Below are 22,899 nucleotides of genomic sequence, written 5' to 3'. Positions count from 1 at the left end.
CATTGTTCTTGACTAGTTTGGTCCATTGTTTCTGCCCAATGTAATTCACTGATTTTTCTGAAAAGGCTGCTCTTGTCATAATCAATTGTGCATCAAATTGTTTTTTTTAATTGCCAATGCATCCTCCAGTTTTTAAGAAGTGATTAAAGCACCTAAATTCCAGTTCTGACTTGGCGTTTGAATTAATTAGGTGGTTAGTTTCTGCATTGAATTACATCAAATCTGAATTTAATTCATTGTCCATTTGCACTTGCTGGATTATGTTGCTGGATTTTGTTGAGATTTATGTGTGCAGAGCTGATGTGAATGAATCATTAGTTGAGCAGAATATTACTGAAGAAACAGTAGCAGGAACACCTCAGTGTGGAGCTTGAAACAGGCTAGAAACAATCATTCAAATAGGGAAGTTGTCTAACTTACCCTTTGTTGTGAATTACTATTTTGTTTTAGCTTGTAAGTGATGTAAATGATAATATTGACTGAATATCCTGTTGATTTTGGTTGAAAATTAACTGTGCAAAATACTTGGAACAATTTGAGAGCAAATAGGAATTATTCAATGTCTCAGTTGCACCAGACCGAGTGAAAGGGAAGAGTAGACCAAAGCTAGGAGATCCAAGGCTGGTTAACAACAACAAGAGTGTATTCGTTGAGCAACCAGTAGCAGCCATCTGAATTGAAGGGAGTTTCTTTCACCTTAACTTGCTTTTGTTTTGGTTGAACTCTTCTTGTTATAGCTTGTCTTTGATTAGCATAATTTCAAGTGTTGAATCTGGTATGACAGTTTTTTTTTGTACACTAGGATTAGCCAATATGAATTCTAAATTGGAATTTTGTTCTGCATTGTATTGGATTAATCTGATTTTGATTAGACTGGGGTGGTTGTTAATCAGTTTGGTTTCAGCTTAGATTTTACATTTCTTTGAATCTGGTATAATGACCATTTGCATGTGTCTAATAGAATCTGGTTTGATTTTGGTGTGTGCAGAACTGATTTGTTTGAGAGTTTAGCTTGAGCAGGAAATTACTGAGAAAACAACAACCTAAGCATTTAATTTGGAAGCTTTGAACTAAAGGGAGTTATCTAGTTTAATTGCTTCTGACTGTTTAAACTCTTTTGGATTTAAATTGTTCATTGTTGAATTACATGATCTGCTGAATTGGTGTGAATTATCTGTGCAGAGTTGTTTTCATTGGAATTCAAATTGTCCAAGAGTTTAATTGAGCAGCTGCAGAATCTCACTAGAAAGTTTGTGCAGCCAAGAGAAAGGGAAGTTCTTACTGCCCTATATTTTTGTGCAAACTAGTTTTACTAAGGGTGTAAGTGACAGCAGCCTTGATTCATTTGTGTTGCAGGATTGGACAAATTAATTTCTGGATTAGGCTGAGAGAGGTAGTTGAAGGCCACATTTTGATCAAGTGAAGCCCTGCAGCAGTGAACCGTACCCATAATGTTCAAGAACAAGACTAGTAGCATAGCTTGTTTTCTTTGTAATTGTTTTTTTCAATTTGTTTGTAATAGGCTTGTGTTAGCCTACTGTTAGCCTTAGCTTTTGTTTTGTAAAAGGGCCTTTTATAAAGTCCAAGTTCTTTGGAAGAGTCCTTGGTGCTCTTTCAAACTCTTGGCAACTTTTCTTGATTGCTTTGATTTTTTTTTTTAGCATAGCTAGACAGGTGAATGTGTCTTGTTAGCCAAAGCTACAAGCTTCACCATAGGAGTAGAATTTAATATTGACTTGATTTGTGTATCTTGTAGGGGTCATTAGAGTCCGCTGGTTCCTTAAGTGTTTTGTTGTTTGATTTTGTGTTCACGTTTAGGGTGATTACGCTAAAAGGGATTAAACTCTAAGCCTTTTCACATTAGAGTCCGAAGAGTCTAGTCTTTTAGTGTTTAATTGTTTGAGTTTTGTACTTTGTTTCTAAAGGTGATTTTAGTTTAAGGGGTAATTAGTTAGTAGCCTAAGACATTTCTGGCAAGGCAAGACTTGGTACTTAAGCAGCTCTTTAGCTCACCTCTCTTACTTGGGACTTGTCTAAGTGAAAGTTTTGAACCCTTTAGATTAAGAAAACTTTTAAAAACAAAGATGTCTTCTTATAGTTCATATAGGTCTTCTAGGTTAGATAATGTTGACGAAATGTTTAAACAAGCTAGGAATCTTCCATCCTTTGGTAAAGACATAGGTGCATTAACATACCTAGCTTGGGAAAAAGAAATTGATAAAATAAATCCTTGGTTTTGTGAAGAGAGTGAATATTATGTTCTTAGTATATATCTCTCTAAGTTAGAAGTGCATGCAAGAGAGTGGTGGAATGAAAGACAATATCATGTTAGGAAAGGTAGAAAGTCCTCCATACGTGATTGGCATGATTTAAAAGCTTGCATGAAAAGAAAGTTTGTGCCTTCAAGCATTAAAAGAAACCTAGAACTAATTAGGGATTGCATTAATGATGGAAAATTATTTCTTGAGAGTTTAAATGATCATGGGTTTCTTCGTAGAGAATTATAATTTGGGGCAAGACTTAAGGAGATCAAGGATAAGAAAAGAGAAAGAGAGATTGAGAGAAAAGAAAAGGAAGAAAGGAAAGAAGAAGAGAAGAGAGAGAGAGAAGAAATAGAGAAAAGAGAAGAGAGAAGAAGAGAGGAATTAAGAAGAGAAGAAGAGAGAAAAGAAGAAGAAAAGAGAGAAAGGCAAGAAAGAGAGAAGAAAGAAAAGGAGAAATTATTACTGATGACAAATCCTAAGACTATGGAACCTAAAAGGGAAGGTTTCCAAATCTTTACTTCTTTTCCAATAATTGATTACTTTTCAATTTTTGACTTCTCTTTCAAACCAATTGTCATTATATATTCTATGAAAACATTTTCAAAATATGACAATTCAAATCTTGAGTTATTGTTATCTTTAAGAAAACAATTAACTCAAGACAAAATTGAATTTGGACTTCTAAAATTTTTAAAGATTACAAATCAAAGTATTAGAAGTTCTTATTCTCTTGTTTTTAAAGAAAAATTCTTTCTTGGATTGATATTAACCGAAGATATATTTGATGTGTATTGCAGATTCCTGTTTGATCCAGGAGGAAGAAAACTAGATCTAAAGTAATAAGGCCACTTCATGGCTTTGCTCCCAAGACTTTGTGGAGCTTCTTCATAAGGCGATGTCAGATTTGAGGACAAATCTTTTTTAACAGGGACGGTATGATGTAATCCTGTCCGATATAGTCCTTTTTTTATCGTATTTTTACCTTTCATAGGTTAGCTTGTAAGGAGCATGGGTTACTATAAATACCCAGCTTCTCTATTGTAATGGGCACTTTTGAGATTAATGAGAATTGAATTTTCTGAAATCAGAAACTATTCTCTCTTGAAAGTCATAGGCTAGAGAGTCCAAAGACTTCCTCTAGCCACCTTCCAAGCACACTTTCTCCCTTCCATTTTCCATTTTCACGGTGCTTTCTCTCTCATCCCACACTACCTCTCCTTCGCTGCCACCTCGCATGCGCATCAGCGCTCTCCATTCAGTCCCGCGTTAGCTCCCTCATTCATCAGACACGCACCACTTCATTTCGCATTTCATTCTCGCGTCTTATTCCACCACAAAAGAGATCTTCATTTCTTCACATCTCAGAATCCACATCTTTCCCTCTCACGTTGCACATCACAGAGCATCTCACTCTCTCTCGAGAGCTCTCATCATCGTGAATCATTGCTTCTATCACGGTAATCCTCTTTTTCCTCACAGATCCATCTTCTTCCATCATTTCTTTTGATTTTCTACCGTTTAATCCACTTTCCACTGAGCAATCTAGCTTTTCCACCGTTCAATCATGAGTTTGAACCGATTAATCGGTTCATTTTGAGCTTTTCCCTTTTCTAGGGTTTCTATCGAATTTAACCCTCCGTTTCTTGTTTTTCTTCGAGTTTTCTATCATTTTCCGCTGCGTTCATCTCTGGAGGAAGCTTCGAAGGAGTCCGCGTCGCGTCGTCGGCCTCTCCTCGGGCACTCGTCCATCATGGTGGAGTGGAGCTGGAAAGTAATGCTGGATAGGAGGTGGATGGTGGAGTGCAGGAAGAAGATTTTGTGGACAGTGAGGATGGAGTGGACAATGAGGTTGAAGTTGAAGTCCACAGTGAGGATGGAGTGGACAGTGAGGTTGAAGTTGAAGTCCACAGTGAGGATGGAGTGGACAGTGAGGTTGAAGTTGAAGTGGACAGTGAGGATGAAGGACATATGGATCATCTTAGTGGTGATGAATACGTGGAGGAGGTAGAAGAGGTTGGGATTGCTTTGGAGGACAGTGATGAAGAGTGCTAGGGGTTTGAAGTTATGTTGTTCTAGGGATTACATACAAGGATGACTTTAAGGAGGCAATTAGAAGTTATGTTGTGCATACTGTGAGGGCTTTGAAGTTTGTTAAAAATGATAAGCGTAGGGTGAGGGTTAGATGCATGGGTGGACAAGGTAAGTGTCCATGGAAAGCTTATTGTAGTTATTTGCCAACACGACAATTTTGGTAATTAAGGAAAATAAATGATACACATACTTGCAGTAGGCAAATCAACATCAAAATTATGAATACAAAGTGGTTGAGTCAAGAAATAGATAGGTCTATACAAGACAATCCAAATTTAAAGGTAAACGACATACGTAATAAAACATTACGTAAATGGAATACCAAAGTTTCCATCTCCAAAGCACGAAGGGCAAAATTGATGGCAACAAATCAACTTAGTGGAGATTTTAAAGAACAGTTTAGGAGAATATATGACTATGCCCATGAACTATTAAGGTCTAATCATGGGTCAACAGTTAAGTTGAAGGTTGACAGTGTTGATGGTGAGATAGTTTTTGAAAGGTTTTATGTTTGCTTGAAAGGTTGTAAGGACAACTTTGTGAGTTGTAGGCCAATTATTTGTTTAGATGGATGTCTTTTGAAAGGGCAGTATAAGGTAGAGTTGCTCACTACAATTGGAAGGGATCCAAATGACCAAATGCTTCCGATTGCATATGCGGTAGTTGAAGTAGAGAACAAAGACACATGGGGTTGGTTTTTGCAGTTATTGGTAGAAAACCTTGGCGGAAAAGAAGTGTGTGGTAGGTGCACATGGATGTCTGACCAACAAAAGGTACATTTATTCCTTACATTATTATACACATTGAACTCACTATAAATGATATTTTAAACGTTAATGTATTTATTCATGTGGACAGGGGTTGATGCCAGTTGTGTAGGAACTTTTGCCTACGGCAGACCAAAGATTCTACATGAGGCACCTCTACGCAAATTTTAGAAAGAGGTTTCCTGGTCAGATTTTAAGGACTCTAATGTGATTTTAAGGTCAACTTTTAGAAAGATTCATAACAGGTACTGGTCAAGGTCTCGATTCACAACTCAAGCTGTATGTGATTCCCTTGACAACAATATCTCTGAAGCTTTCAACAGTGTTATTGTGCTTGCGAGAGAAAAACCAATAATCACAATGCTGGAAGAGATAAGACTTTATCTAATGAAACGTTGGGTCACCAATAGAAGCAAGGTCGCGTCTATGGATTTCACTATCTGCCCAAAGATAAAGAACAAGCTTATGAAAGAATCAAATTTGTCTAGATATTGGATTCCAAGGTAAAATTGTTATTTATAATCATATCCAATCTGATTTATGTTGATGTCCATTGTTCATTTATTGGAATGTGCTTTATTGTTGTCAGCTGGTCTGGACGAAAGTTGTTTAAGGTTAGACACACTGCAGTAATAACAAACAAGTTCACAGTGGACCTTAAGAGTCAACACTGTAGCTGTAGGAAGTGGATGATAAGTGGCATCCCATGTTGTCATGCAAATGCAACAATGAACTACTCCAATGAAGATCCCCAAAATTTCATACCCTCCTGGTTCACAAGATCCACATATGAAGAGACGTATGCCTCTATGATTTATCCTGTCAATGGGAAATTGCTATGGGAAAGAACAAGCTATGATGATGTCTTGCCACCAATTCTTCGAAAGTTGCCTGGGAGGCCAAAGAAAAAGAGAAAGTTGGAGGCGTGGGAGTTAACAAAGGATGTCACCCAAATGATTGTTGGTGGCCATAGAAAGAAATGTACCATCTACCGTCAAGTGGGACACAACAGAAAGAATTGCCCCCTTACGTCCAGACATCACACAACCAACATGTCCTTTAGCCTCACAGCAAACATGTCCCCAGTCCCAAGAACCAGCACAACCTACTCAGGAGTCCATTCCACATTCAGCACCATCAATCTTCAGGAAGAAGTTACATTTTAGAAGAAACGTTTAGATGTCACTTACAAACACTTTGCATGTATTTTGATGTTATAAAAACCTCCTGAACTATGTAGTATGTTGATGCACTTGTCTTTTGATGAACTAATTTACTTATGTATATTCATTACTGATGTGATAAAATTTTACGACTTACTTTGATTGTCATGTGATGAACTTTTATTATGTACTTTCTTGGTCCACTGTAATTATGTAGTTAAGGAAAGTTGACTTGTGTTAGTATATTATGGCAGAGATGTTACATGCGTTGATATCAATTTGGGACCAGAAGTTACAGTTTTAAATTCAAAAGGGGATCACATTGGACATTTTAAAATGAAAACGGATACTAAAATTAACATTTCACATGAACACGTTCACATTACATTGACTTTCACTTTCACATTAAATGAACGTGAACATTCACCTACACTTCAAACTAAACATTGAGTTTCACCTTCACATTACATGAACATGAACATTCACCTACACTTCAACCTAAACATGACCTAGACCTCAAAATAAACATTGACCCACCTACGAAGATCAACCTAAACAAACACACATTGTCACAGTGTTCACCGCAATAGCAACACACATAGCTCCGAGTAACAATTTTATCCTTTTCTACAACTTTTGGATTAAAATTTCCAGCTCACATATCCTTCTCCTTTGGCTAACATTTTCACCATCTCTTTCATCATTATTTTCTTTATTACACCATTTGAAAAAGTTACAATACATCCCTCTTGCAGATCCACCCTGTTATGCACCAAATAAGCCACTAAAATTGGGAATAACTCAATAATCTATTAACAAATAAAATGGTGTAATGACGACATCCCCAAAATGACAAGGGTATTTAAAAAACCTTGTAATGACGACATCCCCAAAATTGTCTCCTAGCATTCTGTGGAGTTCTCGCCACTTTGCTCACAACATAATCACCACATTTGCAACGAGGGATTATCCCACCTCCCCCTCCAACCACCATCATTTGCGGATTGCGAATTTCTTTCCCACCCAGTTTTGGACAAGAAGAACAACCTTGAGAAGAAGCCATTTCTATCTAGCAACAGCCACTGTGGCAAAAAAAGGGGAACAACTTGCACGAACCCTAATCACCCCTTTTATTACACACAAAAACCTCAACATAAAATATTTTCACCCAAATTACTTCAATTCACAGTGCCACATAATCATCAAACATAATAGCTCACTCAGATTTGGCCATAGTGACATCAGCACCGTTATGTTTTTAACGACGTTCACGAAAAGGACCGAATTGAACATTTTAAAACAAAAGTAGGGACCTTATTGAACTTTTTCATAAGGTAGGACCATTTTGAACCAAACCCCCAAAAGTAGGGACCAAATGATGTATTAAACCATTTAAATATTCTACAGAGCAAAGTGTGTTTTGATCACTTGAAAATCATTAGAGGAATGTTAGGAATCACCTAGACAACCTTAACTGGGACATAATCACGATCTATAGGACTTAGAAAGTGGGAAAGAGGACTAGAATTGGTCTAGAGGGTGCAAGGGAGCATAATCTACAGAATTGGGCGTTCTGGAGACTATGCAGAGTCACTAGGCGAGTTGTCTCGCATAGCGAGACCTTGTAGAGAGTGCTTACTGTCTGAGTCATTCGTTGTGCGAGCTAGTGCGTTGTGTGAATGACCAGAGGGTATTGCTCTTTGTTTGTGGATTCGCCTAGCGAATCGTGTCGTTATGCGACTGGTGGTGGTCTGGAACCACTGCCTATTTAATTCGAAAGGCAAGTGGGGCGCATGGCAAGAGTTTTAAGGGGGTTGTTTCTGTCTGGGTTCTCGCATAGCGACTTCGGTGCGCTATTCGAGGGACACAAAATCTGACACTTATTCAGACTTAATTCGCAAGGCGGGTTGGGAGGGTGCGCTATGCGAATAGCGCCAGTTTCGTCTTGCGAGGGTGGTGCGCTGTGCAACGAGTACTGGGTCTGGTTCTCTAAATCTTCTCTTGTGTTGTGTTTGGTTAGTATGTTCTTTGGTTGTTGGGGAAGCATTCTTTTGCATCTATAGTATTGTATTGTGATATTCAAACAAGTATTTGAATTGTAACAAAAAGTGTATGGTTATAAAGTGGTGGAAAGACGATCCAAGTTGTAAACCAAGTTCCATCTGTGTAGAATCTCTTAGTGAGATTCTTAGTGTTTAGAATGAGAGTAGGAGCTCAATCTTGAGGGTCATCCTGAAACTCCAATGGTCTTTCTTCTCACATAGAGAGGATTGAACCATATGGTGAGGAGTAGCAGGAGGTCCTAGTCTTGGATGCTTCCAGTATGGCCCAAGGTGAGTGATAACAGACTAACCTCGTGAGTGTGGTAGGGTGGGGGAACCCAAGTTTCATAAGCCACCATGAGTGCAAGACCCGCCATAGCTTGACTATCATTCTAAAGTCCGGACGAGTCAAGTTTAATACTCAACATGTTAGGATGCGTGCTTACCCTGTTTGATTGAAGTTAACTCTTGCATGCATATTGTCATATTGTATGCTTTTTATATAATTATCTCACCCTTGCTTGTTTGTGTTGTTTGTGTATGATTCCTTTTGCGATGATCATCCACTTGGATGGGAGCAGATGACGAGGAGGTTTCTTTGGAGACAACTTTGGAGGAAGACGACAATGCTGCAGTTTAGGCTTCCTAGGGGTTTCTTACTCTTATGATCATTTCTTTAAGTTTACAGTTTAGGCCTCTTTTATTAAAGTTGAAATTCTAAAGCTATTTTGAGGATGATTGTAATCCTAATTACCCTTGACTACTTTCCTATATTATGCATAATGACGTCTTTATTATATATGTTTTGGGATGTCATTACTTTATCTTGTATTAATACTAAGTAAAGATAGTTTACACGTTTTATTCATATATTTTATTTTTAAATAAATTTAAGATAAAAAGATTTAAAGTCTTTTTTTAATAATGCAAAAACATAGTTTATTATAAAAATAATATATATTTTATTTTCTCATCGTATCTTTTTGTAATAATTTTGAAAGACATAGAATATAATAGATAATTTTAGTTGTCCTTGTAATATATTATAATTTCCTTTCCCTCCTAAAATATTATAGTGTCTTTCAAATTTATTATTTTAGTGTTTTCTTTTTTTAAATTAATTTTACTTTAGTTAATCTAATATTTTAATTATTCTAACAAAATTATATGTTTAAAGTTGTTTCTCTTTACTTAATTTTTCACTATATAGTATGAAAATTGTTCATATTTGTAATAAAAAATAAAGATAAAAACATAAATTTCATTTAGATTCTAAGATCACAATGAAACTATAGATGTGTTACTTAAAGCTTGGAAGGTCTTAATTAGAAGTTGGACTTGATGATATTGCTAGTAAGAAGCTAGGTCTATTATGCGAGTTTCAATCCATGTTAGACCCATTATACAAGTGCTAGTCAAAAGTTGGACTAGGTATGTGGGTGTCAATCAAAAGTTAGGCTCGATATGAGTGTCAGTTGAAAGCTAGGCTTGAATGCGAGTGCTAGTAAAAACTTAGACTTCATATGTAAGTGCTAAGACGAGACATAATGATGCATAAGTGCAATAAATGAAATAGAAAGATAAAATATTTGTTGTAGAATCTCTTCTTTTCCTTTCTCTTATCTTGTTATAATATCTCCTCTTTGTCTTACTTATCTTTTCTTATGTTCAAAGACATGTATGTTCGATTGATTGTTCTCCTTGCAATCAACAAATTCACGTGAGCTCATCATTTTTTTTATCATATGGTCATCTTGAGAACAAAACAAGAAATACTATGATTCTTATTGTTATCTAATGCAATAATTGAGATGTTAAGCGTACAAGGGACTTTTCATGTCAAATGTACAAGAATTACTATAACCGTTATTATGGCATCATAATTGGGAGTGATGTAGAAAATGTACACTTTCTATGATGTCATGAAAGACTTGAAATATATGTCAAGTATACCAATATCTATTATAGTAATCCCATCATACAAATATATATTATAGTAAGCCTATCATACAAATATATATATATATTATAGTAAGCCCAACAATTGAAAGAGAGATTCTTCTAGAGACCTTCACTTGAATTCCCACCACTCTTCATCTTCGTTTACACAACCAACAACAAAAATTATAAAAAGTAGTTTTAAATTATTTTAACATTTAATATTTTAATAATTAAACGCTGTTTTAACTTATTTTCTAATTTAGATTTTTCTTAAAAATATATGCAAATAGTATTATTTTATTTCATTTTAAATACTTAGGTGAATATTACTCTTAATTTATATTACGTACAATTATTTTTATAATCTTATTTTTGTGTATATATTTTTTCCATATAATAAAAATTATAAAAAACAAAAGATGAAAAGTAAAAATTATAAAATATAAAAATAACAAAACAAGCAATCATATGAGGACTCGTGCAATCGTCCGCATCAGCCTGGTACTCACCATCCAAAATAATAAGAAAATTGGAAAACAGTATAAGTACTCGTCTACATCAGCCTAGTAAAATTCCAAAGGTACAAATATTCGTGTGACCGTCTATGTCGGCATAGTACTCATTACCTTCTTTTTCTTAAAAATACCAAAAAATATAAAATATTTAAAAACGAAAAACATCTACATTTTCAAACAACAATCTTTAAGCTAGAACTATTGATCCTTGATTCTTCATCAAAAGTGGAAATACGTAAGAGCAAGACTAGTTCTTGTCAGGTTCACTTCCCAAAAATCCAAAATCAGTTTAAAAAAAATTTTCAAACAATTTGCAAACAAACTTCTCAAATAATTTCAAAAGAACTACGTAGGAGCAAGGTCAATCCTTGTCGGGCCCAAAAAAGTAAAAAATATATTTTGTTTCTTTAGAGTTTTATTTTTGGGATAGTTAAACATTTTGAAAACCACATCACATTCGCGTATTTAATTAAGGGTATTGCCTTCGGGTAGACATTGTAGGGTCTAATACCTTCCCTACACGTAACTGACTCCCGAACTTAGAATATGGTTTTCACAAACCATGCCTTATCATTTTATGATTTTTCTGTAGTTTTCCAGAATAAACTATGGTGGCGACTCCAAATCTCTTTTTCAAACCAGTTCGTCTTTTTTGGATCGTTGTCCCGTCGCGATTCCAGTTGCGACACTCCTCTTTCTCTCTTTTCTCATGCTCCTCATTCTCTCTTATCTTCTTTTCTCTTTCTCTTATACTCTTTCATCTTGGCTTCTTCCCTTTTTTTTCTTTCTTTTCTAATTCTCTTAGTTGTTCATCCCTCCTTCTTTTAATCCCTGTTTCTCTTTTCACTCAAAAGCTTTTAGACTTTTTCTTTATACTCATCTTCGCTACCAAAGAACTCATTTATACTTTTAATGAATATTTTTCCTCTTTTAATGAGTTCTTCAATCTCACACATTGGCTCTTGGTTTCTCTCAAACGAAGAAGGAACAAATTTTCTTCTTATGAATGCTCTCAAATAATAAAATTCTTTAATTTGAAATTTTCTACCTCTCTCAACACTTGATTTTCTATGATTGCACCACTCACTTGCATGTCCTATAAACCTAAATTTGCATAAACTAAGTATATAATGTTTGCTATGCCTAACAAAGAATGGATTAAGCTCTTATATCTTTTCCTCCCAAACTAAATATGATAATGCACTAATATTCACACAAAAGAATGGAATGTCACACTCAACTTTATTATTTAGCTCATCCTCTGTTAGGTTCCTTTGTTCAAGGATCCGAACAACAATTCCAAGCTCACACACACACACTCAACAATAAGCAAGTATAGATGAATAGGTATGAGTCTATATTTCTATTTCTGATGTAATGTGTAGAAAAAGGAAATACAAGTATACTATCTCCCCCAAGGAAGCCTCCCTTCCTCCACTGGCTAAGATGTCCAGTCTCAATACCCAAAATGTTATCTCCCCCCTCTCTCTCAAATATGTTTGTTATTTATATTCCCTCTCTATCTTCTAATAAACTAACCATCTCTCCTCTAACAGATTTCCCCCTCTACCCGCCACTAACTTTCTCCCCTTTTATTCCTCCTCACATACACTTTTAATTGTCTAACATTACCCTCCTCCCCAAGATCAACCTTGTCCTCAAGGTTGAAGTCATGGAAATGCTGTCGGATGTAATGTTCCTCCTCCCAAGTAGCACCATCCAAACCACCTTCTTGCCATTGTAGTAAAACTTGGGGAATCTCCTTTCCTTGTTGTTGCTGGTTCCTGCGTTATAACACTTTCAGAGGAGTGTACATAGGTCTATCATCTTGCAGTTCAGTTGGGAGATATCCTTCCACCGGATGATCTCCTATGGCTAGTTTCAATTGTTGGCGTAGTGTGTCATCTGGTCCTGAGCTTTGGCCAGATGATATTTCAGTTGTGTCAAAGCTTCATCTCGGGTTTGTAAGTCTTGTGCAACTGCCTCCACCACTGTTTCCCCAGGAATGAAACATGTAAGAGTTGGAGGGGGTCGTCCATATACAGTTTCAAAAGGTGTGCATTTGGATGCTCCTTGGTAACTAGTGTTGTACCAAAATTCCGCCCAAGGCAATACTGTACTCCAAATCTTGGGCTGTTCGAAATTAAAACAACACAAGTAAGTTCCCAGCACCCTATTCAAAACTTCAGTTTGTCCATCCGACTCTGGATGATAAGCAGTGCTCGTGTTCAGTTGTGTTCCCTGCAGGCGGACAATCTCCATCCTAAAAGCACTCAAGAATGTGGAGTCTCGATCACTGACAATAGTCATAGGTATCCCATGAAGCCTAATCACTTCCTTCACGAACACTTCAACTATTGACCTGGCTGTATAAGGGTATTTAACAGGGATAAAATGGCCATATTTGCTGAGTCTGTCCATCACCACTAGTATAGTATCAAACCCATGAGATTTGGGTAATTTTACTATAAAATCCATACTAATTTCCTCCCAGATTGCTTGAGGTATAGGTAAAGGCTGCAACAACCCTTAGGGAGAGGCTGCCAAGTACTTGTGTTGTTGGCAAACTAGACATGCAGCCACAAAATCTGTAACAGTCTTCTTCATTCCTATCCAATGCAAAGATTGTGCCACCCTTCTATAGGTTCTATAAACCCCTGAATGTCCTCCTATGACACTACTATGGAATTCAGCCAACAATCTAGGTATCCAAACAGATTTTGCCGACAATACAAGTCTCCCCTAGTAATGTAATCTTCCATGCCCCAACGTGTAAGCTGGCTGAGAGTTAGGGTCTGCCCTTATTTCCTCCAGCACCTTCTTTAAACTCTCATCTTTAAACTCTTACTCCCAACGTCTCAAAGGAAATTAAAATTGAAATAAAAGTAGACACACACTAAACTACCATAATTAAAGAAAGTAATAAACTAATGGCCAATCAACTAAAAAAATTAATTCACTAAGGTTAAGAGGTTCTTACTAGGAAATGATATTGAGCACCAAAGACTCCTTCAAGACACCTAACAAGGCCGAAAATTACAATGCAAATTGGAAGCAAATACAGAGAAAATAAATACAAACAAATGGTTCTTCCTCCCAAGTGTTTCTCTCTTTTCTTCTGGCTACCACTCTAGACTTCAAGCTCCCCTTAGGTCTCCATCACCTAGGATGCTACCTGAAAGAGATTGGCTCACCACAAAAAAAAAAGAACTTATACCAGAAAGTAAGCCACAAAACCGAGAAGGAGAACCAAGAACAAAGCAAGAAAATGTCTAAAAACAACAAAGGTTTTGAAAAAGGAATTTGTGTATGATAAAACCAAGAAGACAAGTGATGAAAAATTTATGAACACCGAAAAACGGCGCCAAAAACTTGTTTAACAATTGGCAAGTGTGACCGAATCGTATCAAGTAATAAAACTCGGTAAGACCAAGTATCGTTCTCCCAAAGGACTCATGGCCTAGTTAGTTATATGATTTCTTGATTATTTAAGACTTGTTAACAATTGATTGTAGGTTTTAAATGTAAGAGACAATAATTAAACATGTATGCATGAATTTGATCAATGGAAAAGACGAATACAAACACTTTAATGAATTAGATGGATGAATATGTTGTTGGGGTTATCAATTTCATCTTATCCACTCTCATATACTTTTAGGAATTCATCATTCTTTTCATCAATGTTAATGTCACTCTCTAAATCACCTTGCAAGAAGGCCTATCCTTAATTACGAGTTCATACAATTGCTAGCATTCCTAATAATTATTTCTGAAGCGCAGAAGCTTAACGACAACCAACCCTCATATTCCTATGTCTAGGCAATATGCTATTGGGAGAAATTCCCTGGATCTAGATTTCCCCGTTCCCATATCGACAAAATCAATAATCATGACATTGAATGAGTTAAACAATGCAAGCTTTAAGCAAAGAGGAAAAACCCTAACTAATGATGAAAGAAAGCATGTATCTTAAAATAAGATGTTAAAACACAAATTCCATATATGAGAGTTTCACAAGACTACAATGATTCCCCAACAACAATACAAGGTTTAATTCACCATATTCATGATGAAACTAGATGAACAATAATGAAAGAATGGAAGAGATAGAAAAACCCTAGAAAGAGAAGAGGAGAGCCGTCACCATCTCCCAATCTACCCCCAAGGGGTGAAAAGTGTATTTCTACTTCGTCCCAACCAAAGATACAAACCCTAGGACATCCTAAAGCTTATATAATATTCTAAAATATACAGAAAATTAGGCCCAAGCCCAAAATAGTGCCGCTCAGCGGTAAGTGCGTGAGTTGTTTCTTCCCCTCAGCGGCATTTTCACCCCTCAGCGGAGCCAACGTGGTTTCCTAAGTGCCGCTCAGCGGTAAACTGTCGTTGAGCAGTAGTTGCAACTTCTCCTTTTGCACTTTTCTATGTCTTTTTTGTTTCCATCTCTATTCTTTATCACTTCTTTCACCAAATTCAACTTAAAACCTGCATAAAACACTTAAATCAAGCATAAACCTGTCCATCTCTCTTATTTCTAAAAATATGATTAAAAGCATGATTTCAAGCTAGTTTTTAAGTATTAAAGGTTGCTTTTAGTATCAATTTTAAGCATGAAAATAACAGTTTTTCAACTGTTATCAACAAGCAAGAAATTAAATGGTAAGAAAAGAAGGCTAACCACTAAAAAAGATTATCTAAAGAAAGGTACTAGAGTAGATGCACAAAAACAAAAACTACTGGAATGTAAATGTGGGGCTTCTTATCTTTGGCAATCTTTGAGCAAATGGGGCAATAAGGCCACTGCGCAGAAGCTTAACGACAACCAACCCTCATATTCCTATGTCTAGGCAATATGCTATTGGGAGAAATTCCTTGGATCTAGATTTCCCCGTTCCCATATCGACAAAATCAATAATCATGACATTGAATGAGTTAAACAATGCAAGCTTTAAGCAAAGAGGAAAAACCCTAACTAATGATGAAAGAAAGCATGTATCTTAAAATAAGATGTTAAAACACAAATTCCATATATGAGAGTTTCACAAGACTACAATGATTCCCCAACAATAATACAAGGTTTAATTCACCATATTCATGATGAAACTAGATGAACAATAATGAAAGAATGGAAGAGATAGAAAAACCCTAGAAAGAGAAGAGGAGAGCCGTCACCATCTCCCAATCTACCCCCAAGGAGTGAAAAGTGTATTTCTACTTCCTCCCAACCAAAGATACAAACCCTAGGACATCCTAAAGCTTATATAATATTCTAAAATATACAGAAAATTAGGCCCAAGCCCAAAATAGCGTCGCTCAGCGGTAAGTGCGTGAGTTGTTTCTTCCCCTCAGCGGCATTTTCACCCCTCAGCGGAGCCAACGTGGTTTCCTAAGTGCCGCTCAGCGGTAAACTGTCGTTGAGCAGTAGTTGCAACTTCTCCTTTTGCACTTTTCTATGTCTTTTCTGTTTCCATCTCTATTCTTTATCACTTCTTTCACCAAATTCAACTTAAAACCTGCATAAAACACTGAAATCAAGCATAAACCTGTCCATCTCTCTTATTTCTAAAAATATGATTAAAAGCATGATTTCAAGCTAGTTTTTAAGCATTAAAGGTTGCTTTTAGTATCAATTTTAAGCATGAAAATAACAGTTTTTCAACTGTTATCAACAAGCAAGAAATTAAATGGTAAGAAAAGAAGGCTAACCACTAAAAAAGATTATCTAAAGAAAGGTACTAGAGTAGATGCACAAAAACAAAAACTACTGGAATGTAAATGTGGGGCTTCTTATCTTTGGCAATCTTTGAGCAAATGGGGCAATAAGGCCACTCTTTTAGCATAATTGGCCAACACTTAAACTGTTGGAAAGTGCAATAAAATGCACAAAACAGAGAGCAAAACGTCCAAAACAGATTCACCAAGCAAAACAGTGATAGTGGTCAAATGCACACAAATTTTCAACACTTTTCTAAGCTATCTTTGATAACTTTTTGAGGCTTTTGCTTAAAAGCTTTTAGTACTTATTTTTCCACTATTTTTAAGTGCAAAACAAGACCACCACACACTAGAAATAAAGATGATATTTTGATTTTGAAAGCTGAGAGAACAAGAAACACAAAGTAAAAGAAAACCTATAATAATCAAAATAGAGTTTGAAACTTCAACAAGACAATAGAGAAGTTTTTTTTAAGAACTTACCGATGATTTAATGACAAGTATGAACCCAAAATGTAAAGATAAGGCACTCAAAAGGTTGTATATGATGCAGTTTTAAAATCCAAGTTGTATATAATTTTTTGTGATTTTTCAAAGCACACACTAAAAGTAAATAACAATAAAAGGACTACACATGACTCTAGACAATATGGATGGATTAGAAAATCAAAATGACTCAAAATATTGAAAGTGACCGAACATATATGAACAAAAGACTCAACATAAAAACTTAGAAGCATACATATAATAGCCTAAACTACCAAAACAAAATCTGGAAAATGTTGATGACAACATCCTAGAAGTTATGACCTTTGACTATTTTGATCATAAATTTCTTCAAAGATCTCCAAAATAAATGATTTTTTTAAACTAGACTTAAAGGGCTTTAATGTGACTATAAATACATACTATTTGAACCTCTAAGCTAGTTGCAATTTAGTTTTGAAAATCGTAAACATTAAGTGCAAAGTAAAGGAGGATGATTTAGACCATTTCAAGATAGCTACAAAAAGACAATAAGGAGAAAAAATGACCAACACAAAAATATAATGATAGATAAAGAATCAAAAGACTTAGCTCTTGAAGAACCTAAGCTCCTGATACCAAATGTGTTTTCAATACTTTATAAAAAGTAGGTTGTACTAACTCTTTGGCTCAACTTTTAATAAAGAGAACATTCCAGGAATGTCTTCTTTGTCTCAAATGTTCACTTCTGACTTGTATATGATATATCAGGTGGATGCTTGACATAGGTAATATGTAAAGATTATAGTAGATATGCATACAGACATATATGTCCTTTTTCTTATTAGTTTTGTTGTTTTGAAATGTTGTGCATTCAATGCTCTTTAATGTGTGTTCATAACAATTATAAATTTTTCAAATTTTCTATTGCTCAAGTAAGATTTGATCGTTATAGCATTTTTTTTAAAGATACCTAGCAATTCATAAAGATTTCATCGTTGGATGAAAACATTGTTTGGTACAAGGTATTGTTTGGCCTATGCAAGGCGTTTCCTAACAACGCTTAGTTTGGTATACTCAGTTTGGTTCAAGAGCACTTTTAGCAAAATGTCTTTCAACACATGTTTTGGAACAATGTTTATATCTTTTAGCATGTTCAGCAAAAACATCATTTTGTACATTATAATGAGAGCTCGTCTATCATTGTTCAACAAAGTATAGTAAGAGCACATTTAGCAAAATTTCTCATATAGTACATTGACGCATTTTGTGAGAAAATTATTTTGTAGTGCGTCCACTAAGATATTAGTATGTTTACTAAATCTTTTCTTAAAACACTTAAATTTCATAAAGCCTTTTCACAAAACGCTTATCATTCAGTAAAATTATTTTCCAAAATATAACACTTTATCATATACTCATTTTGTTAAATATTATTTGTTAAACCTCAAAACATATGAAGATGTTAGATGGTTCAGTCTTATAAACGATCTTGTCTTAACATCATAACCTCCACTTCATCATCTCACCTCCCACATTATGTTCATTACCAGCCACAATCTGTATGTTAGACTCAGTGTTGTGATAACCATCTTCATTCAAACACTACCAACATGTAAAGTTTGTCGTTAACAATTTAGGTTACATCATAATAAAATATCAAATTGAATATAAATTACCAAAATTGAGATCATATTGAATACTTACAAAAAATGAGTCGTTGATCAAAATAGAACAAAAAGAGTATTTAAGCCTTATTAAAATTATAAACTTTTAGATCAACCAACTTCCTTTGCACATATTCAAAAATTTCAAACTATAATCTGTCAACGATTATCACTAGCTGGTGTTATGCTAATATTATTTCTTTCCATCTTTGAATATATTTTTCAGATCTTACGTAAGAAAGTTTCTTTTTTTGATTTTCATTTTAGTTATAGGCTAAGTGATTGAAATTGACATCTATATTCGTGAGTTGTGTTCTACATGGGTTTCTTTTTTATTCAGCAGTGTCCTACACGTATGATTCTCTGCATCTACTTTTTTAAGTATCCACTTTTTATTTTATCTAGGGGAGGGAGTTGAATTCACAACTTTTTTTTTTAATTTTTCTTTCAAACTAATTAAACTAATCTTATAACTCTCCAATATCAGAAAGTTGAAGATTGAATTTAGATTTTTCTCTTATTGTGCATTTGAATATTGTTCATTACATTGACCGAAACTAACCGTTTGCACTGAATTGTAATAACATTGATTGCAACATTTTTTAAATCAGTTATTGTCTCTTTCTCACTGAATTTAAGTATTTGAATCAGACAGCAATTGACACAACAGTGTGGTGAAGGAAAACACAAACCTCGGAGCAAGAAATGGAGGAGAGGATAAACTATGTGGCTCACTGTCTTGTTCTACCTTATCCTGCACAAGGACACATAAATCCTATGCTTGAGTTTTCAAAACGTTTGATTCAGAGAGGAGTGAAGGTCACACTGGTAACTGTTGTGTCCAACTGGAAGGTCGTTAGCAGAAAAAAATTCACTTCTATAGAAGTTGGGAGCATATCAGATGGCTACGATGAAGGAGGCCTTGCAGCAGCAGAGAGCCTTGAGGTTTATCTTGAAACCTTCTGCAGGGTTGGAGCACAAACTCTCGCTGAGCTTCTTCAGAAGCTTGCAGGATCAAGCCACCCTCCAGATTGTGTAATCTATGATGGTTTCATGCCTTGGGCTCTTGATGTTGCAAAGAAATTTGGGCTACTTGCTGCTGCTTTCTTCACTCAGAGTTGCACAACAAACACCATATACTTGCATACTTATAACAAGTTGCTGAAACTGCCTCTTACACAGACAGAGTATTTGTTGCCAGGGTTGCCAAAACTTGAAGCTGAGGACTTGCCATCATTCTTGAACAGATATGGAACCTATCCAGGTTATTTTTATGTTGTTGTGAACCAACTTTCCAATATTGACAAAGCAGATTGGGTTCTTGCAAACACATTTTATGATATGGAGCGAGAGGTAAGTGAGTTCACTAGCTGAAAATTCTGTTCATTTATCTTGATCTGTTCTTGTTTGATGAAATGACTTATAGACAGTAGTAGTTATTTGGGTAAATGTTATTTAAGTTTCTTTAAGGTTTTTATCAAAGTTGGTTCTAGACTCTACTTTCAAAACAATGATTTTGGTCTCTATGTTCTTTATATTTGGTAGATTTTGTTTCTCTTCTTAAGATCTTTATGTTTTGGAAAGAGAGACAAACTCTACCAAATGATGAGGGCCAAAATATTTACATTTGGAAACATATGAAGGCTAATTTTGATCAAAATTGAGAGATCTAAAACGCATTTTATCCTAGTTTTTGAGTTGGTTATTGATGATTAGATTTTGAAATGAAATTCATTATAGGTTGTGGATTGGCTGTGCAAGATTTGGCCATTAAAGACAATAGGACCAACCTTGCCATCTATGTACTTGGACAAAAGACTCCAAGATGACGAGAACTATGGTATTGAAATGTATGTTCCAAAGTCAGAAGCTTGCATGAAATGGCTTGATGATAAACCAAAGGGGTCAGTTGTGTATGTTTCTTTTGGGAGCTTCGCAGGGCCGAATGTGGAGCAAGCTGAGGAACTAGCTTGTGGTTTAAGAGATAGTGGAAGTTATTTCCTATGGGTGATTAGAGACTCTGAGCAAGGACAGCTTCCAAAGGGGTTTCTTGACACATCAGAGAAAGGTTTAATAGTCAATTGGTGTCCCCAATTGCAAGTCTTGACACATGAGGCTTTGGGGTGTTTTATCACACACTGTGGTTGGAACTCCACATTGGAAGCTTTGAGCTTAGGAGTTCCAGTGATTGCAATGCCACTGTGGACTGACCAGATCACAAATGCAAAACTTATTAAAGATGTGTGGAAAATTGGAGTCAAAGCTGTTGCTGATGAGAAAGATATAGTTAGAAAAGAAACTATCACACATTGCATAAAAGAAATATTGGAGACTGAAAAAGGAAATGAAATAAAGAAAAATTCCATCAAGTGGAAGAATCTGGCCAAGAGTAGTGTTGATGAGGGAGGAAGTTCCGATAAAAATACTGCAGAATTTGTGAATGAATTGATTCATCGCCGTGCTGCATAAATTAATGGGAAAGGAAGTGTTCATAGAAGTTTTGTGCCACTGCCAAAGTATGCTATGTTGATTCTGCTTAGAATAATCAACTTGACAAGGTTGTAAATTTAAGTTCGTGGTAAAAATTGTTAGCTTCTGCATTCTGAATTTGTATGTCTTTTAAAACATCCGTTATTTTAGCATGCAATTCTGTCATTTGTGTAAGATCATTTGCTCCATCATGATAAGAATGTATTTTTCTCTTGTTGGACCAATAATTCAACAGTTTGCAACATGTCTACATAAAGCATCTCACATGTCATCAAAAGATGTCAATAAATCAATACCTCTAAGTTAAAGAAAGGATCATTAAATGCACTGGACTGGGTATGTATTATTCCAATAGAGTACAAAATCACAATCTGGTAATTAGAGTGGACTTCACTTGATTGCGATGGTTTTGTAAGGTTTTATATATGATGTGATACTAAGTAGATAAATTGAAAATAAAGAACAAACCATTAATTGGGTTAACAATGTTTCCCAATTATTGTTCACAAGACATGCTAGCAAATGGAAAAGAGAAAAAACATCATTGACAGAAACATTTCTACAAAGTTTGACTTTACTTTAAATGAGCTTAAAGTTAAACATCACGATATATATGTTTCTCTGGTCTGCAATCCACGCTCATTCAATAAATTCATACGGTGATTTGAGATTTATATCCTTTTCATTAAGAACAAGGTGAAATGTATTTAGGAGGTGGAACCATACTAGTTTGCATGCAACCTCCATCTCTTACTATGAGCACAATATCTGTTAGGGAACTAATCCTATATAAGAGGAGGAGAAAAGCCACATAGCCTAACTGCCAAGGCAGTTAGGTAGGAGGGGGTTGGGTTTATGTTAGTCTGTTAGTGGTTTGCAATAAAAGGAGGTTGTATAATTCAGAGGACCTCTAATGTGTTGTGTTTCTAGTGCTATTCATAGGTTCTTGATTAAAAGAACCTATCATTTGGTCCGACCTGTCGAATCAAGAAGGCGGCAGGATCAGCGATGAATATCCAAATAGAGGGAAGATTAGATAATCTTGAGATTACGGTGGAAGGAATTAAGGAGGAGACGGCTACGATCAAGCGGGACCTACAACAAATGATGAGGTTGATTGGGGGAGGTCAGAATAATCAGAGCGGTGGCACGGAAGGGAGTAGCAACTCTGTGAATGATAACCCCGAAAGACACGACTATGGGGGAATACCACAGAACTGGCGGAAAAGGGTGGAGTTGCCATCGTTTGAAGGGGTAGAGCCGCATAGTTGGATTAACAGAGCGGAAAGGTTCTTTGACATCCAGAGGGTGGCTGAGGAGGATAAGGTTGAACTCGCCTACATTAGCATGGAAGGGAGCGCGAGTTACTGGTTCAAATATTGGAGGGAAAAAACTAAGAATCGTTTGTGGTTGGGATTGAAAGTGGGGCTGATTAATCGCTTCGGAGGAGGGTTCAGGGGCACCGTTTAGGAACAGATGGCAACGTTGAGGCAAGATGGGACAGTGGAGGATTATGTAAGGAGCTTTGAGACACTTTTGGGTCAAACCTAGGGGCTATCGGAGGAGCTGATATTGGGATTCTTCCTAGCGGGGTTACGAGAAGAGATCAAAGGCCAAGTACGAATCCAAGACCTTCCCGATTTGATTATCGCGATAAGAGTAGCGAGGGATATTGGGCATTGTTTGGTTCGTGAAATTGGAGGAGGTGGTTATTAATTGGAAAGATATGTACATGCAGTACGTAGTGGCAGGTGAGAAGAGGATGATCAAAGGAGA

At 35.9% G+C, this 22,899-nt stretch overlaps 1 protein-coding gene across 1 annotated transcript; it reads left to right on the top strand.

The window, feature by feature from the left end:
• The first annotated feature begins 19,296 nt into the window (after positions 1 to 19,296).
• Positions 19,297 to 21,375, top strand: LOC124823024 (UDP-glycosyltransferase 74G1-like). Its single transcript, XM_088094006.1, has 2 exons — positions 19,297 to 19,986; positions 20,374 to 21,375. Exons 1-2 carry the CDS (start codon positions 19,339 to 19,341, stop codon positions 21,100 to 21,102), a joined length of 1,377 nt encoding a protein of 458 aa, XP_087950132.1. The 5' UTR covers positions 19,297 to 19,338; the 3' UTR covers positions 21,103 to 21,375.
• Positions 21,376 to 22,899: the final 1,524 nt, after the last annotated feature.

This window comes from Vigna umbellata, chromosome 7, assembly GCF_029865625.1.
Source record: "Vigna umbellata cultivar VRB3 chromosome 7, Vumbellata_1.0, whole genome shotgun sequence".
NCBI lineage: Eukaryota > Viridiplantae > Streptophyta > Magnoliopsida > Fabales > Fabaceae > Vigna > Vigna umbellata.
This window is presented reverse-complemented; position numbering and strand designations above follow the sequence as displayed.

Bases quoted from the DNA above. Each gene is read 5' to 3' on its own strand.
- LOC124823024 (XM_088094006.1), top strand. From the start codon at position 19,339: ATGGAGGAGAGGATAAACTATGTGGCTCACTGTCTTGTTCTACCTTAT. The intron at 19,987-20,373 runs GTAAGTGAGTTC...AATTCATTATAG, and splicing joins TTTATGATATGGAGCGAGAG to GTTGTGGATTGGCTGTGCAA.